A 16,789-nucleotide genomic window follows, 5' to 3' on the forward strand; every position below is an offset into this window, starting at 1 on the left:
ACGCTGGAGTCTACTGGGGGATGTAGTGCTGATGCCGTAGAGGAGGGAGTTGCAATAGTCAAGGCGGGAGGAGACGAAGGCGTGAATGAGTCGCTCAGCTGCAGGGCAGGTGAGGGAGGGACGGCGTTTGGCAATATTGCGGAGGTGGGAAAATGAGGTTTTTACAACTTGACGGATGTGGGGCTCGAGGGAGAGGGTGGGGTCAAATATAACGCCACGGTTGCGTTCCTGGGTGGACGGGGAACAGGGGTGCCATCAATGGTGACTGTCAGGTTGGGGTTTTGTTGAGGGTGGATTTGGAGCCGATGAGGAGGAGTTCAGTTTTACTGCTGTTGAGTTTGAGGAAGTTGTGTTGCATCCAAGATTTTATTGCAGTCAGACAGGATTCGATGTGGGGGGGGTTGTTGGGGGATTTGGTGCTGAGGTAAATCTGGGTGTCATCAGCGTAACAGTGAAAGTCCAGGTTGTATTGGCGGAGAATCTGACCAAGGGGGAGGATGATGATGAAGAGGAGGGGGCCGAGTGTCTAAGTAACAGTTGAATTATTTAACCCATAACCATGCCACAGCTCTTACATGCATTAAATCGAACACACATGACACAGGTTATGTTTAGGATAATTCCTTGATCTTAACCAGGTGATGGATTAACTTTTAATCAAATCAACAGGAGCATTTCTATGATCACCAGAGTGGTTCTGGTTGCCTGGCATGGAGGCTGAAAACTGTGCAGCGCAACTCGGCTCAAGAAATCGAGAAATCCAAGGTCTCTTTTCAAGTCGGACCTAAGACTCATCGCAGCATGCATTCACCTGTGAGGCAGGTATCAGGTGATGAATGCTATGTCGGTGACGAGGCACTCAAGTGACATAACCCTGGTCCAAGACAAAATGAAGGCAACATTTCAGCAAAGACAAAAGGTTGTTCAAGACCGAGCCACAGCCTCCACTGTCCTAGACCTTTTTCCAAGATTCCTGGACACATCAGGCTTGGTAAGAAATAACGACTTTTTAAAAGCTTTGTGGTTCATTTGCTCACTAGTGTAGTTTTCCCTGTCATGTTTTGTGTTTAAGATTGAACAAGACTTCACTATGCTCTTTGGCAAGGAAGTCTCTGGTAAATGTCTTGCGAAATGGCCAACGTTCTTCAAACCGAGGATCAGTGCAGATTGCAAAAATCTTCCTGGAAGTTTGCACGTGGATGAGCTTCTTTTGTCGGCACAACAAGAATCTGATGATGGTGGTAAGTGTACATTGGTGTCTTCAGTGTTCCCTATCTAATCTAAAGTATTGGACCATACCAGAGCTTTTCATGTTGTGGCTGCTTTGCTCCATATCCCATGTACTTAACATAACTGCTGGCCAGTTTTTTTATACAATATTAAATTAATGCGATATGGAAATCAACTTCTGGGGAGACTCAGGTCCATCTATTATCAATCATTATTCTAAAAACATAACATATAAAGCATCAATGATCTGTGAAAAATAGGCTCAAACATGAGATAATATTGGTAAAGTCATTCAAGTAATTGAAATGGTGTAAATTATTTGTCTGTAGTATGGGACTGTGAGGTGGCTGCCATCCTTCTGCTGCTTCACCTGTTGCCGCCAACATCCAAGGGCAAGAAGTCACCAGTCAAGATTAGTGCAAAGGATGCTGCTGGCCGCCTGGTGAAGTTCTTAAGGGTATGTTCTTTCGAAACGTTTTTAATATATATTTCCATTTAGAAAACAACAGATGTTTGATTGTAAAGATCTGATAGTAATTTTGAAGTGGCTTGACATGTTGCAGATGTTTTTTAAATGTTCAGACCGGGTTGGTGTTTTACAACACGGGAGCAGCTTTTGTCCTAATTTGAAAGTAATTGTGAAAGGAAAAAATAATCGTGCTCTTCCAGTCATTTGAAGATTTTATCCTAATTCTTCTCCAAGTTCCAAGTTCTGTTCCTTGTGATTCATTCGCTGTCTCTCTTTCTCTCAGGTCGGGAAAAGCATTGAGACGTTCCTCAAGGACACTGGCCCTGCTCAGCCGTTTCTCCTGTGTGTTGGAGAAAGAAACGACAGCATCCAACATTTCTACATCGTCATGGACCAAAAGGCCGTTCCCTGTAAGACGCAGACTGGAGTTGCTGCCTTTGACGAGCTCTTCAAGGCACATTTAGCTTTTGCTGTGTCTTATGATGAAGCACTATGCAACTTCTACACATTCATCCAGACAACCGTGTATGGCATTGATGTTGGAAGTGTGAAGGAAAGTCCTCGAGTCAAGGAAATTAGAGCAAGACTTCTTCACAGTTCAGTTTGAAAGGCAGTCCTTTCTGACTTGAACTAATGTTCACATGTTGCATTTGCAAGGTACACCACACAAACTGTTCAGTGTTATTTAGACATTGAAGTTTCAGCATGGTTTGCACCCAGGAAGGTCTTTGCGTTTGCACTGTGGAGAGCTTGGATGTTTATTTGTGTTTTGCACATACTCTGGTTACAAGCGGCACCTATCTCGAGCACATGAACAGTGTTGATCCAGATGTCGCCAGCCATGTTGAGTTTGAACCTGGAGCTTCTGCTGGAGCTTCTGTTTCACAGCCAGTTAATGTGGATTCTCCTGTGACGGTCACTACACACATCCCGATGGAGAAAAAGAAATTACTAGACATGTGCAGCTCAGTTATTGCTCAAGTACAAGCATCAGGAGTTCCTGAAAGTACCGTGCAATGTTTAGTTGGTTCGATGGAGGAACTGGTTAAGGACATCCAAGCCCATGCAGAAGAAGCTGTGGTTGAATGTTTGTCATCTGAAGCGTCTAAAGAAACCCTAGAGAAAGTTGAGAATTGTTTTGATCAGCTTGGGAATCCTTTTTCATGTCTTAACACAGAATCTAAACGGATGAGGCATTTTGAGGAGAAATGGAAAATAGTTCAACCTGTCGAGTATATTCTTGGTGTGCGTTTTGATACACGCAGAGATGAAACAACAGGACGATACAGGCAAGTTCCTGTCAATGATAAGTTCATGTATGTACCCATCATGGGTCTCTTTCATCTATGTTTAAGAACACGGAACCTTGTAACAGTTTTCAAAGAGCTAAACAACACCAGGAGGGCTTTTACAGAGATGTGAACGATGGCGCGTACTTCAGGAACCACGGTTTATTCTCACAACAAGAGCATGCTATGCAGATACAGCTCTACTGTGATGATTTTGAGACCGCTAATCCATTAGGCTCAAAAAAGGGTGTGCACAAACTTGGCTGTGTTTATTTTATTTTATCCAAAGCTTAATTCTGTGTTGATGAACATTCATCTTGTATCTCTCTTTCACTCAGAAGACTTAAAGAAATATGGGTTTGACGCTATTCTAAAGCCACTTCTCGACGATTTAAAGATTTTAGAAGTTGAAGGAATGCAGGTGCTTTTTCAACCACACCTGTGAAAGGTTCAGTGTTTCAGGTTACAGGTGACAACTTGGCTAGACATGGCCCTTTTGGTTTTGTTGAATCATTTAGTGCAAAGTACTGTTGTCGTTTTTGTTTAACTGAAAAGGGAGAGATGCAATCAGTTTTCAGTGAAGATCATCCAGGTTTAACTTTACGTTCGAAAGCCCTTCATTCAGAACACTGCTGCCATTCAACAAAATCCTGCTTTGGCCTCAACATTTGGTGTTAAAAAAACCTGTCCACTCAATTCCCTACGGCTGTTCCGTACTACAGACAACTACGCAGTAGATGTAATGCATGATTTACTGGAAGGAGTGGTGCAGTATGAGTTGAAGCTTGTGTTTCAGTACCTGATAAGGAACTTTATATCCAGAAGTTCATTGTCAGAGAGAATCACGAGCTTCAATGATGGATTTACACGGAGGAAAAACAGGCCAAGTGGGCTAAAACTGGATGATGATGGCAACAATCTTGGCCTTAATGCTGTTCAGTCCTGGTGTCTTTTGCGCAATACCCCATTGATGTTTGGAGATTTAGTTAGCAGGAATGATAGCTGCTGGAACTTGCTGCTCCTCTTAGTACAGATTGTGAACATTGTCTTTTCACCCATTGTAACCCATGGTAACCTGCTATCTGAAACATCTTATTTTTGATCATCATACACTTTTTAAATCTCTGTTTCCAGAACGAAATGTGATTCCCAAGCACCACCATATGATACATTACCCAAGCTGTATTAGGAAGATTGGGCCACTAATACACATGTGGTGCATGAGGTTTGAAGGCAAGCACACATTTTTCAAAACGTCTGTAAAGAACTTTAAAAATATCACAAAAACACTGGCAAAGAGACATCAGAATCAGTTGGCTTTTCATTTTGAGAACTTTTATTTTAAAAGATTCCAATTTGGCCCCATTACTGAAGTCTTGGTCAGCAGTTTGGAGGGCAGTGAGGTGCTGCATGCAACTTTTGATATGTCTTGTATTGTTCCCACAACTTCCTGGGTCAAAAGCTATGGCACAGAGTACCAGCCTGGGATGTATGTATGTTCTGGTGTTGAAAATGAGATGCCTTTGTTCAACAGGATTGTCAGTGTGATTGTTAAAGAGGACAATGCTTATCTTCTAACTTGTAAAGTCTCAACAACATATTTTGATGATCACTTAAATGCATTTAGTATCGAGGAGAAAAGCGATGTATTCACACTGATCTGCGTAGATGACCTGCCATACTACAGACCATATGATAGGCAATTTTCAAATGACACTGATGGCCAAATGTTTATTGTCCCATACTGTAATTTTGTGTCACTCCATGCTGAACTGTTGTAGGTTTATGAATGTAATTGTGGTGTACTTGCCTTGTAATACAAACTATTTTGTTAAATTTGTTGTCTTGTATTTTTTGTAAAGTGGGTTATGGGGTTTTGGCTGGGAGGGATTGGATCTTCACAACATTCTACACTCATGTGTTACATTTTGTAACACCCAATAGTGTTACTAAATTGAGATCCAGTGTAGTCTGGTAGTGTTGATTCTTTAACACTGACACTAGTGTAGAGTAATATTAACACTACTGCGTGTTGGCCAGTGTTCCATTAACTACAAGTGAGTGTTAAAATATTAACACTTTCGAAAGTGTTAATTTTACACTGACAAGAGTGGACGCATATACACACTTTTCTGGTGTTAAATTCAACACTCTGTGTTAATTTAACACTGGCATTTTTGCTGTGTAGCTTTGATTGGTTTACATTTCTGTCTGTTAAAGACACGTTCGTAATCAGCCAATAGATATTCGAGTTGAGGAGAGAATGGGCGGGCCTAGTTGTTGTATAAATCCGAGGTAGGAGCCGATGAGCTGCACTCTGCACATGGATAAAGGCGCAGTCGTACATTCAGACTTTTACCCCACATCGGAGAAAAAAAATGAGGGAAATTGTGCATCTTCAAGCCGGCCAGTGCGGCAACCAGATCGGTGCTAAGGTAAGTCCACTTGTATTCGCCCTGAGTGAGTAATTTACATTCAGAAATATCGTGTTCTCTCCTCTGGGAGCCGGTGCTTTGTGCTCTTTCGGGTGGGGCGCCGCAAGGGGGTGAAACGTTAGGAAGATTCTAAGGGCCCGTGACTGACAGCTCCAACAAGTTTTTCATTTTGAACTCAGCTTTTCTAGTTTTAGAAGGTTACACTTACATTTATTCACTGTCTTGACAACTTAAACATGTTGTCACATTGACTCAACTTGCCTTAGCAAGTTATCAGTTGAAAAAAGAAAAAGGCGGGGAGGCAGGTTTGAGAGCTACAGAACAAAATGTATGCTTCCACATTTGAGTTTAAAAAAAAAAAAACCTCCTCCCTAAACTGAATGCAATGTTTAAGCATGGATGTAATCAACTGGTATATCCTAAAGATGTCATGTTTTAAGTAAGGGATAATCTCAACAAATTAACGAAATGACTCCCAATATTAATTGAAATGCTTTTATGGGTTTAGAAAATGATTTTATTGATTTAAAAAATAGTTGTATTGATTTAAATTGACATGCATCCGCTAAGAAAAATAGTCCGTTATTACCGTTTGAACTAACGTAGCAACGGGCGGCAGGAACTGCTTCGATAGCGTTTTTGAGGAGCTTTCTGATTACAGATTTGAAAACATCGCTGCTTGCTTTAAAAGTAGCACAAATCATTATGTCAAACCTTGAAAGTATCTAGATATCCCTGCCCTAATGCCAAAGGAACTGCACACTGAATATGTGTCGCAGTTTGATGTATATGTCTGGACCGCTGCGTAAAAAGGAGGGTTTCTGCCCGTTACTTCTCCGCTGTTTTCTTGTCCCTCTTGTCTTTTTATTTTCTTCACTGGGGACTCATCAGCCACTAACAATTCCTCCAAATTACTGTGCTCTCCAAATATATTAAAATGAATGTTAAAATCCTCCATGTTGCTATCACACGCCAGCGGAAAACTAAAGACAATCAGACAGTTTGCTTGCTTTTCAAACTGTTACATTTGAAAAACAGTTGGAGCGTCTCTTGTCTTGTCAGTTTGAAAAGCCAACGGACATCAGATGGAGCGTACTTGTGAACATTGCAATTAAATGTTTAATAGAACGAATCAAGGGCGGTAAAATGTCAGCTTCTTGACTAATAAAATGATTTTCGCCATTTGATAAAACATGTTTTGACATAAATATTGATTCTGTCCGTCCGCTTGTTGCTTGCAAACACCGCTTTATCACTAGTGTTCCTTCGGCAGCCGTTACTGCAATGCGTAAAAAGGAAGTGAGTAGGCTACTGAAAAAAAGAAAAGCACTACAAACTAGTAACTTTGTATTAAAACTACAATGACGTTGGTAGTTAAAACGTAATTTTCTTCTTTTCTTTTTCTTTTTTACAACAGGCACGTCTAAATCGGGCGCGCGTGTCGAAGTCGGCACAGGTGGGACAAATAGGTTCATCCACAACAATTTATCAACGTTTAGAACAGGCTGATAAATACACAGGTAACTGTAAATAAAATGGACGAATCAGAAACCGGTTTTTTGCCAAGTGGGTTAACACATACGAGGAATGTGTCTTGATGTTATGGTGCATACATTTACATGCATGAAAATAAAACAAACATTGGAACTGGGTGTTGAAAGTCATTTTGGTTGGAAGAAATAGCTAACTGTATTTGTTTGTGTCCTATAGTTTTGGGAGGTGATCAGTGATGAACACGGTATTGACCCAACTGGTACATACCACGGTGACAGTGACCTGCAGCTGGAGAGGATCAATGTCTACTACAATGAGGCCTCGGGTAGGTTCTAAACAGCCATGCTTTCTTATTGGCTATTATGTAAAAAAACACATGTGAAAGCATCTTAATTTTAGCCATGTTCCCTTACTTCTAACCTGTGGTTTCTAGGTGGTAAATATGTGCCCCGTGCTGTGCTGGTTGATCTTGAGCCAGGCACCATGGACTCAGTAAGGTCTGGACCTTTTGGCCAGATCTTCAGACCAGACAACTTTGTGTTTGGTAAGTGATATTTATTAGGATTGTTCAGAGCATGGCAACTGATTGTTCACACGGAATGCAGCATCTTCATTTATGATTCTTGTCTTGCAGGCCAGAGTGGTGCTGGCAACAACTGGGCCAAAGGTCACTACACAGAGGGTGCAGAGCTGGTGGACTCTGTCCTGGATGTTGTGAGGAAGGAGGCAGAGAGCTGTGACTGCCTTCAGGGCTTCCAGCTCACACACTCCCTGGGTGGTGGTACGGGCTCTGGTATGGGAACCCTGATGATCAGCAAGATCCGTGAAGAGTACCCTGACCGCATCATGAACACTTTCAGCGTGGTGCCTTCCCCCAAAGTATCAGATACTGTTGTTGAGCCCTACAACGCCACACTATCAGTCCACCAGCTTGTAGAAAACACAGATGAGACCTTCTGCATTGACAACGAGGCCCTGTATGACATCTGTTTCCGCACACTCAAGCTCACAACCCCTTCTTACGGTGACCTGAATCACTTGGTCTCTGCGACCATGAGCGGCGTCACCACATGCCTCAGGTTCCCTGGACAGCTCAACGCTGACCTGCGTAAGCTTGCTGTGAACATGGTGCCATTCCCCCGTCTGCACTTCTTCATGCCAGGCTTCGCCCCCCTCACAAGCAGAGGCAGCCAGCAGTACAGATCCCTTACTGTGCCCGAGCTCACCCAGCAAATGTTTGACGCCAAGAACATGATGGCTGCCTGCGATCCACGTCACGGCCGCTACCTGACAGTGGCTGCCATCTTCCGTGGCCGCATGTCAATGAAGGAGGTTGACGAGCAGATGTTGAACGTGCAGAACAAGAACAGCAGCTACTTCGTTGAATGGATCCCCAACAACGTGAAGACCGCTGTCTGCGACATTCCTCCCCGTGGCCTCAAGATGGCTGCTACCTTTATTGGAAACAGCACTGCCATCCAGGAGCTGTTCAAGCGCATCTCTGAGCAGTTCACAGCTATGTTCAGGAGGAAGGCCTTCCTCCACTGGTACACCGGTGAAGGTATGGATGAGATGGAGTTCACTGAGGCTGAGAGCAACATGAATGACTTGGTGTCAGAGTACCAGCAGTACCAGGATGCCACTGCTGAGGAGGAGGGAGACTTTGAAGAGGAGGGGGAGGAAGAAGATCTGGCCTAAAATCCCTTTTCAAAAATCTAAATGTAAGATTTGAAGTTCTTGCCACATTCAGTGTTCTGTCTGATAATGTTGGCTTAAGATGGAATGTTGTCTCAGTGTTCTGTCTGTTTTACGTTTGAATAAAATGTAATGTTCCAAGATCTTTCAGTGTTCTGGCTGCTGTTCCAGTTAATATATTAATCTGCAAGTGTAGCTGCTTACTATTTTCTCCCGAAATTAACAAATGCACTCAAATGTAGGTTCAAAGATATCAACTGTGTATATATGACAATACCATACATGAGCTCATTTTTGTTGTTGTCACAAATATGCTTCATAAAGGAAATACACAAGCAGAACATGACACGAGAACAATGCCAGATCACGTGCTGCAGCATAAACAATGGCTTCCTCGTGACCATTCCAAAGGCTGAAATTATCCTACGGCCCGTCCACACTACAGCGTCGAAAACTCCAATCTGCCCATTCACTTTCAATGGGGTGACGTCACGTAGCCTCGCTTTTTCGCCGAACTGAATTGTGGGTAGCAGAGCGGTGCGTCTCCGGCGTCAGAAGTTGAACAATGTTCAAGTTGAACAATGTTCAACTTCTGATGCCGGAGTAGCCAGCGCCAGCCAATCAAATCCCGTTTCTGAAAATCTGACAGCTGAAGCCGTAGCCAATCAAACCGCGTCTAAGCTGGGAGAGATGTCCCGCCGTTCATTTCTATATTTCAAAAAAAGTCGGAGGAGAAACTAACTATCGCCGTAGCAATCACCCGGTTTTGTATGACCAGACCCTCTTCACCTACCGGGATACAAACCGGAGGAACCGGTTTGTATCCCGGACAGTGGGGGAAACTGGTAGGTTTTCGCCTGTTTGGGGAGTTTATATATATATATATTGCTCCCATAAAATCCCCGGGGTTTTTTGCTCTGTATGTCGGGGGCGGGAGATTCATGTGATTGGTTGTTGGTCATGTTGCTTGAATAAAATCCCCAAGCTCCAGACACGCCCAGCTCCAAGCTTTTTTTGAAGCTGTAGTGTGGACGGGCCTTTAGTGTATAAAACTCCCCCACTACTTAGACTATTCCCTGCACCCCTCTAGCATAAGCCGAATGGTCTCAACCATATTGCGTCAGTAACGTGCACTTGTTGTTACAGCAGCAGGATCAGTTTGTGTGTTGTGGACACGACCGGTAGATTTTCGCAATCCGTGTTCTCAACATGCTTACTTTTTATAATAGCCCGACCATTTTTCAAGGTAGGGCTAAGCCATTTCTTGGTATGGCTGTAGCCTACCCCAGCCATACCCTGGCGCCGCCACTGTCCAGCATACTTGGAATTCTACCGAGGCCGGCGTACTTCGTAGCGAGAAATTTCGAGGCTGCACCATGGGCTGCACATGTGTAGACTCCGCGGTTTTATAATCCCCACAATGCTTTGCGCACGGACCAATTCCCCCAAATCTGTGGCGGAAACTGTAAGGCGGGGCCTCTCATATGACGCACACTTGCTCGTCTGTTCCACTCTTCGTTTTCCGAATGCCAGGAAGGATTCTTGCCTCGCTTCTGAAGCAAGTGACTCGGAAGACATGTACATGCACTTTGGTTGTGAGCCGCAGGCAACATCTCCCATTTTCATCACTTACAGTTACAGCGCCCATCGTACAGGGCAAATGAAAAGTGTAACCGGGGTGTTACATTTACTTAATTATGAATATTGTTACATCAAGGCCAACAATTAGGATGAGCGCAATCGGTTTTCCCTCCCAGAGCTGCGCCTCCCCAGATCTGGCGCCCGAGGCGAACATCTATAACGCCAGTGCTACGGGCCGGCCCTGGTCTAATGAGCCAGTCAAACTTTCCCTCTTTGCCTTTTCTCTTTCAATTTCTTTTAGATTGTGTTTAATATCAGATGTAGGAAACAGTGTTGCACTGAAGCCACCCTCGTTCATTAGACTTAGAGACAGCATGTGAAAGGCAGCTATTGATTGAGTCTGAGTGCATGACTTCCTAAAAATGTACTGCGGTCAAGCCAGCCTCCACTTGGGAAAACACAGTCAAGCCAGCCCGCACGTGATATTGGGGTGCGCGAATATTAGAAGCATTACGGTAAAATCCCAGCTCTTACTCGGTCAATAACAAAAGCACCTATAAAAACAAACCAAACATATTAAATTAAGAAATATGTACTATATAATGTGATCAATAATTATTTAAAACAAACTACGTATAACTACCACGAGTAAATGTAAAATTTCAAGTTTCAAAATAAAAGTCCTTTGAAATCTCATATTGAAATCTCATATATGAGCTATCAGCCCTGTGTTTAGATAAGAATAAAACGAAATCTCTCCCTGATGCAAGACTCATCTCACTGCAGGGTGATAGAAGGACAGCCCATCTACTCACCCAGAAAAAATCAGGACATTCTGATGTGGAGTTTCAAAATAAAAGACCTTTGAAATCCCATATATGAGCTATCAGCCCTGTGTTTAGATAAGAATAAAACGAAATCTCTCCCTGATGCAAGACTCATCTCACTGCAGGGTGATAGAAGGACAGCCCATCTACTCACCCAGAAAAAATCAGGACATTCTTATGTGGAGTTTCAAAATAAAAGACCTTTGAAATCCCATATATGAGCTATCAGCCCTGTGTTTAGATAAGAATAAAACGAAATCTCTCCCTGATGCAAGTCTCATCTCACTGCAGGGTGATAGAAGGACACCCCATCTACTCATGGGCTGTCCTTCTATCACCCTGCAGTGAGATGAGTCTAGCTCATATATGGGATTTCAAAGGTCTTTTATTTTGAAACTCCACATCAGAATGTCCTGATTTTTTCTGGGTGAGTAGATGGGCTGTCCTTCTATCACCCTGCAGTGAGATGAGTCTTGCATCAGGGAGAGATTTCGTTTTATTCTTATCTAAACACAGGGCTGATAGCTCATATATGGGATTTCAAAGGTATTTTATTTTGAAACTCCACATCAGAATGTCCTGATTTTTTCTGGGTGAGTAGATGGGCTGTCCTTCTATCACCCTGCAGTGAGATGAGTCTTGCATCAGGGAGAGATTTCGTTTTATTCTTATCTAAACACAGGGCTGATAGCTCATATATGGGATTTCAAAGGTATTTTATTTTGAAACTCCACATCAGAATGTCCTGATCTTTTCTGGGTGAGTAGATGGGCTGTCCTTCTATCACCCTGCAGTGAGATGAGTCTTGCATCAGGGGGAGATTTCGTTTTATTCTTATCTAAACACAGGGCTGATAGCTCATATATGGGATATCAAAGGTCTTTTATTTTGAAACTCCACATCAGAATGTCCTGATTTTTTCTGGGTGAGTAGATGGGCTGTCCTTCTATCACCCTGCAGTGAGATGAGTCTTGCATCAGGGAGAGATTTCGTTTTATTCTTATCTAAACACAGGGCTGATAGCTCATATATGGGATTTCAAAGGTCTTTTATTTTGAAACTCCACATCAGAATGTCCTGATTTTTTCTGGGTGAGTAGATGGGCTGTCCTTCTATCACCCTGCAGTGAGATGAGTCTTGCATCAGGGAGAGATTTCGTTTTATTCTTATCTAAACACGGGGCTGATAGCTCATATATGAGATTTCAATATGAGATTTCAAAGGACTTTTATTTTGAAACTCCTTACATTTTACATTTAGTCGTGGTAGTTATACGTAGTTTGTTTTAAATAATTATTGATCACATTATATAGTACATATTTCTTAATTTAATATGTTTGGTTTGTTTTTATAGGTGCTTTTGTTATTGACCGAATAAGCGTTGGGATTTTACCGTAATGCTTCTAATATTCGCGCATCCCAATATCACGTGCGGGATGGCTTGACTGTGTTTTCCCAAGTGGAGGCTGGCTTGACCGCAGTGAATTGTAGTGGAGTAGAACAAAGTAGTACATGCTGCTGTAACAAAAACATTTCCCAACTTGGGATCAATAAAGTATCTTATCTTAAGATGATCGATGGCTACTGCCATATTTGCTAAATGTGCATCTGAACCTTGACAAGTGCATGTTTCAGGCTTATCAATTAACAACAGGAGGGGTCACAGACATAAGTCCAGCTGTCATGTGGTATTAATGCTGCCCATTATGGACACAAGCAATTTTCACCCATGTATTAATTATATGTTTTAAATGTGATAACACCACTGTGTTTCGTGTCCCCTAAACCTCCAGGGATGTATACAGTTTAATACTGGCAACTTCTAATTGTGGGAAATACGAAAACGTCTTTTAAAACTACATTTCCCAGTAGAGACGTGCCATAGAACATGTTGCGAAACACACAATAGGCAGCAAGTGTAATTCTGGGGGGGAGGGCCGGGCTGGACCCGTCCAAGTCCAGTTTTGGATAGTCTGGCGTGGTTCCATTCCATTTCAAAGAGCTGTTTGACAGCGTAACCTTGTCACACTGCCACTCCAACATCCAATCACAGAGCTTGAGGGCTAATCACGGGGTTTGTAAAGCAAGGCGGATGTTGTAGTCCCAAACGATAGCTGGGGATTCTGGGTAGTGTAGTGTCTTCGGAAACTCTGTAGTGTCTAAACTCCGAAAAAACAATTTGTTTCTCCGAATCGAAGGTTAAAAACACAAAAGCATTGTACACAATTTAAACCAATCAATATTGTGTAATTAACAAGGATAAACTGATGTTTTTTAGTGGATGAGTAATGGAGATATCACTGCGTAATCATTTGACAGTGTGGGGAATACTTCCGGTTTTATTATGAAAACTTCGAGACCGGAAATACTGTTTTCACCCACGCTAACTTTACATGGAAGTTGCCCCATATACACGTTCTCCTGGCGAGACCTCAAATCATCTTCGTATATCTATCAAACTGTAGATCCTACACATCCACTGGACGTGGATTATAAAAGTACAATATACACTTCTCGCTAGAAATCTAATAAAAAAGCATTTTAATGGCCAAACTATTCCACAATTTAGGATTTTCCAGAGAGGGTTATTTGTGAATAAACGACCCTCCGGAGCGTTTGCAATCGACAGGAGCATGTTGTTTCTTACACGACCACTAGAGGCGCTACACTTTAAAACGTGTCTCTGGGTCGTATTTAGCTGCTGAACAATCGACCTATATGGTCGTTTTTTGTAGGAGGACAGGCTGCAACAGTTTATTGTTCTATAAGTCTGTCAGGCGGTTTTCTATGTCTTGTGGATTTCCTCAGATCAGGTGCTTCAGTTACTGGGGACGGCGAAGGAGGCTCACTATGTTGCAAGTCTGGTGTCTCCTCAACTCCCTGTTCAGACTCAGGCTGAAGTCGAATAGTCCATTTAGCTTAGGAACCTTCCTAAAGGAGTGAAATGACCCGGAAGTCCCTCAGTGGCAGCCATGATAAGTGCCGTTCGAATTCTCTAGAATGATGAGAATGATAGGAAAGGAGGTTTCAAACTTCCTTTATAACCTCCTTTAGCTTAGGAACCACTGGACCTCCCTAACCGACAGGAGAAGCGAAAATGCTGCCCCACAATGCCTTGCAGCCGCAGCATTTGCCGTCACTCAACAGTCGGCCGTTCACGGAAACAACCGATTATGACCGAGAAATGATATCATGAAAGTTACGGTGCTTATTAAGCATTTTAAAACATAGGTGGTAAGTTGTCAAAGTGCTTTGTTTTGAACGTTCATCAGTATTATAATCAAAGAGAGAAATATGAACGTTAGTTTTTACTGAAATTATCAAATAAAGTCAACATCTCACAGTCTTTACTGAGCTGTGTGGGGTTTGTTCAACTTCTAAAAGATGTTTGAATGGTGATGTACACAGTGATAGATGTTAAGGACTAACGTTTATAATAAATACATTTGTATTGATTTTAAGATCTTTAGTTCATACAATCATACGTATTGGGATCATTAGTATTAACGTGGACCGGAGGGAGAGGGTGACGAGCAGTTTCACTTTCTTTTTTTATTCATCATGAAGAATATGTTTCTCTGTTGTCCCCGTTCATAAAGCAAAGCAGCAGCATCAGAGCACGGTGCAGAGTCTCTAGATGAGTTTACAGTAGTCCCTCGTTCTTATTAAACATCCATGTTGTCGTCCGCTGTATAGAAAACTGTGGTTTCCATGGTTCCCCACAGCAGCAGACGCACAAAATGACGTCCGCTGGCGCATCATAAACACGTCGGATAGTGAAAGTGCAGTCGATTCTCTAAAGTACCTCAGTCTCTTCTCCTAAGTCCTTTTGCATTCTCCTATCCACTATCCCTTAACCCCGTGACGTTTCACTCAGAGGTCAAGGAATAGACGATAGGGTTAGAACTTAGGAGCTGATTTTTGGATTATCCGACTGCAGACTCAGTCTCCTGACCAACTTCCTCAATGTTCTCCTGAGTCTTCAACAGACGCTTCCTGTTTCTGTATCATTACAAGACATGTTCTGTCTCTGAGACCTGACAAACAGTATAATAGGGGACCTTTAAATAACCCTGAGCTTTGAGCACTTTAACAGCTCATATGAAATCAACACATTTTTAAAAAACAACAAAAACAATGTAATTGAACCCCAAAATAAAAGAACAATCTACACAAACATATTCTATTGTTGTTGTATTTATTCAATTCAAAGTTGTTTAAATCACAAACAGAACAGATAGCGGTACTTTAGTAACCAACATGTCTACAGTAATTAATATATACTGTATACGTTTACACAGTGAGGCACACACAGAATACATTTAATTAACATTTTATTTTAAAATCAAGTCTAAATACAACTAAAAAACACTAAATATGAAAATGGGAAGAGAGGGTGATGTAGGAAGGAAGAGGTGAGGGACATGGAGGAGAGAGTTTGGGGTGAAGGGAGGGGGAGTATGGAGGAAGGAGGTAAAGGATGGAGTAAGGTGAGAGAGGGTGAGGTAGCAGGAAGTAGGTACAGTTAAAGGGGGAGGGGCTTAAAGTGAGTTTTTTTACATCCATTATACAGATTGCGGGAAAACCTGAGCTCCAGGAGAAAACCCTGAGTATGAAAATGGGAAGGCAGGAGGGGGTGAGGTAGGAGGAAGGAGGTGAGAGGAGGGAAAGAGGAGAGGAAAAGGCAGCTACTGACGTCCGGCCTCCTCCTTCTCCCCCTTTGCTTTCTTTCTCATCTCCTTCTCTTGCATCTTGCGTAGCATTTTCTGCAACACGACGTCCCTTTCCTCAGTCGCCCTCCTGTGAGCGAAGAATCCTCTGCTCTTATTCTTCATGTGAAGACACAGGTCCTCCAGAAGTGTCTTCTCGTCCTCCATTTTCATCTCTTTAGTCTCCCAGCTCAGTCGCGTCTGAGCGAGGTCGTCCCTCTCCTCCTTCGCCTCCTTCAGTCGAGTCTCCATCAGATGAACCGTGGTCTCCCAGCTCTGGTGTTTCTGGCTCAGGTCTTTGGAGCACTTCTCCTTCTGCTCCTTCATCTCCTCCTCAAGCTGCTGGACTTTTGTCTCCCAGCTCAGGTTGCTCTCATGAATGTCTTTGAATTCAGTCGCCTGGCTCTGAAGTGTCTGAGCCAGGTCTTCCTTCTCCTGAGTGACCTCTTTTATTTCGGTCTCCATGGAACTGGCCTTGGTCTCCCAGCTCTGGTGTCGTTCGGAGAACTCTTCCCGCTGCACCTCCATGTCCTTCTCAAACTGCTTCACCAGCCTGACATTCAGTGTGACGTCCATCTCCAAGCTGCGGTTCTCCTCAGCCAGCTTCTTCTTGGATTCCTCCACCTGTTTTAATGTCGTCTCCATCTCTCTCCTCTCGCCCTCCAGCTGATGTTTCTCACTCTCCCAGCTCAGCTGGTTTTCGGCGAGGTCTTTGGAGAACTTTTCCTCCTTCTCTCTCATCTGGTCTTTCAGCTGTTTGACATCCGTCTCCCAGCTTGTGTTCTTCTTTGCCAGATCCTCGTTCTCCTTCTCCACCTCTTTTAGTGTGGCCTCCACCTGTTTGAGCTCAGTCTCGCAGCTCAGGTTCTTCTTAGCCAGATCCTCGTTCTCCTTCTCCACCTCTTTTAGTGTGGCCTCCACCTGTTTGAGCTCAGTCTCGCAGCTCAGGTTCTTCTTAGCCAGATCCTCGTTCTCCTTCTCCACCTCTTTTAGTGTGGCCTCCACCTGTTTGAGCTCAGTCTCGCAGCTCAGATTCTTCTTAGCCAGGTCGTCCTTTTCC

At 43.1% G+C, this 16,789-nt stretch overlaps 2 protein-coding genes and 1 pseudogene across 2 annotated transcripts; all 3 read left to right on the top strand.

Annotated features, from left to right (window-relative positions):
- LOC117466004 (inactive pancreatic lipase-related protein 1-like) overlaps positions 1–16,789 on the top strand; it is a 197,437-nt pseudogene that overhangs the window by 159,347 nt on the left and 21,301 nt on the right.
- On the top strand, positions 860–2,334 carry LOC117465969 (uncharacterized). Its single transcript, XM_034109096.2, has 4 exons — positions 860–991; positions 1,073–1,241; positions 1,560–1,687; positions 1,983–2,334. The coding sequence occupies exons 1-4, from the start codon at positions 890–892 to the stop codon at positions 2,304–2,306; spliced, it is 723 nt and encodes a 240-aa protein (XP_033964987.2). The 5' UTR covers positions 860–889; the 3' UTR covers positions 2,307–2,334.
- LOC117465967 (tubulin beta-1 chain-like) lies at positions 5,306–8,757 on the top strand. The gene is made up of 4 exons (XM_034109093.2): positions 5,306–5,423; positions 7,134–7,242; positions 7,351–7,461; positions 7,552–8,757. Exons 1-4 carry the CDS (start codon positions 5,367–5,369, stop codon positions 8,613–8,615), a joined length of 1,341 nt encoding a protein of 446 aa, XP_033964984.1. The 5' UTR covers positions 5,306–5,366; the 3' UTR covers positions 8,616–8,757.

The sequence above is a fragment of the Pseudochaenichthys georgianus genome, chromosome 20 (assembly GCF_902827115.2).
Source record: "Pseudochaenichthys georgianus chromosome 20, fPseGeo1.2, whole genome shotgun sequence".
Lineage (NCBI taxonomy): Eukaryota > Metazoa > Chordata > Actinopteri > Perciformes > Channichthyidae > Pseudochaenichthys > Pseudochaenichthys georgianus.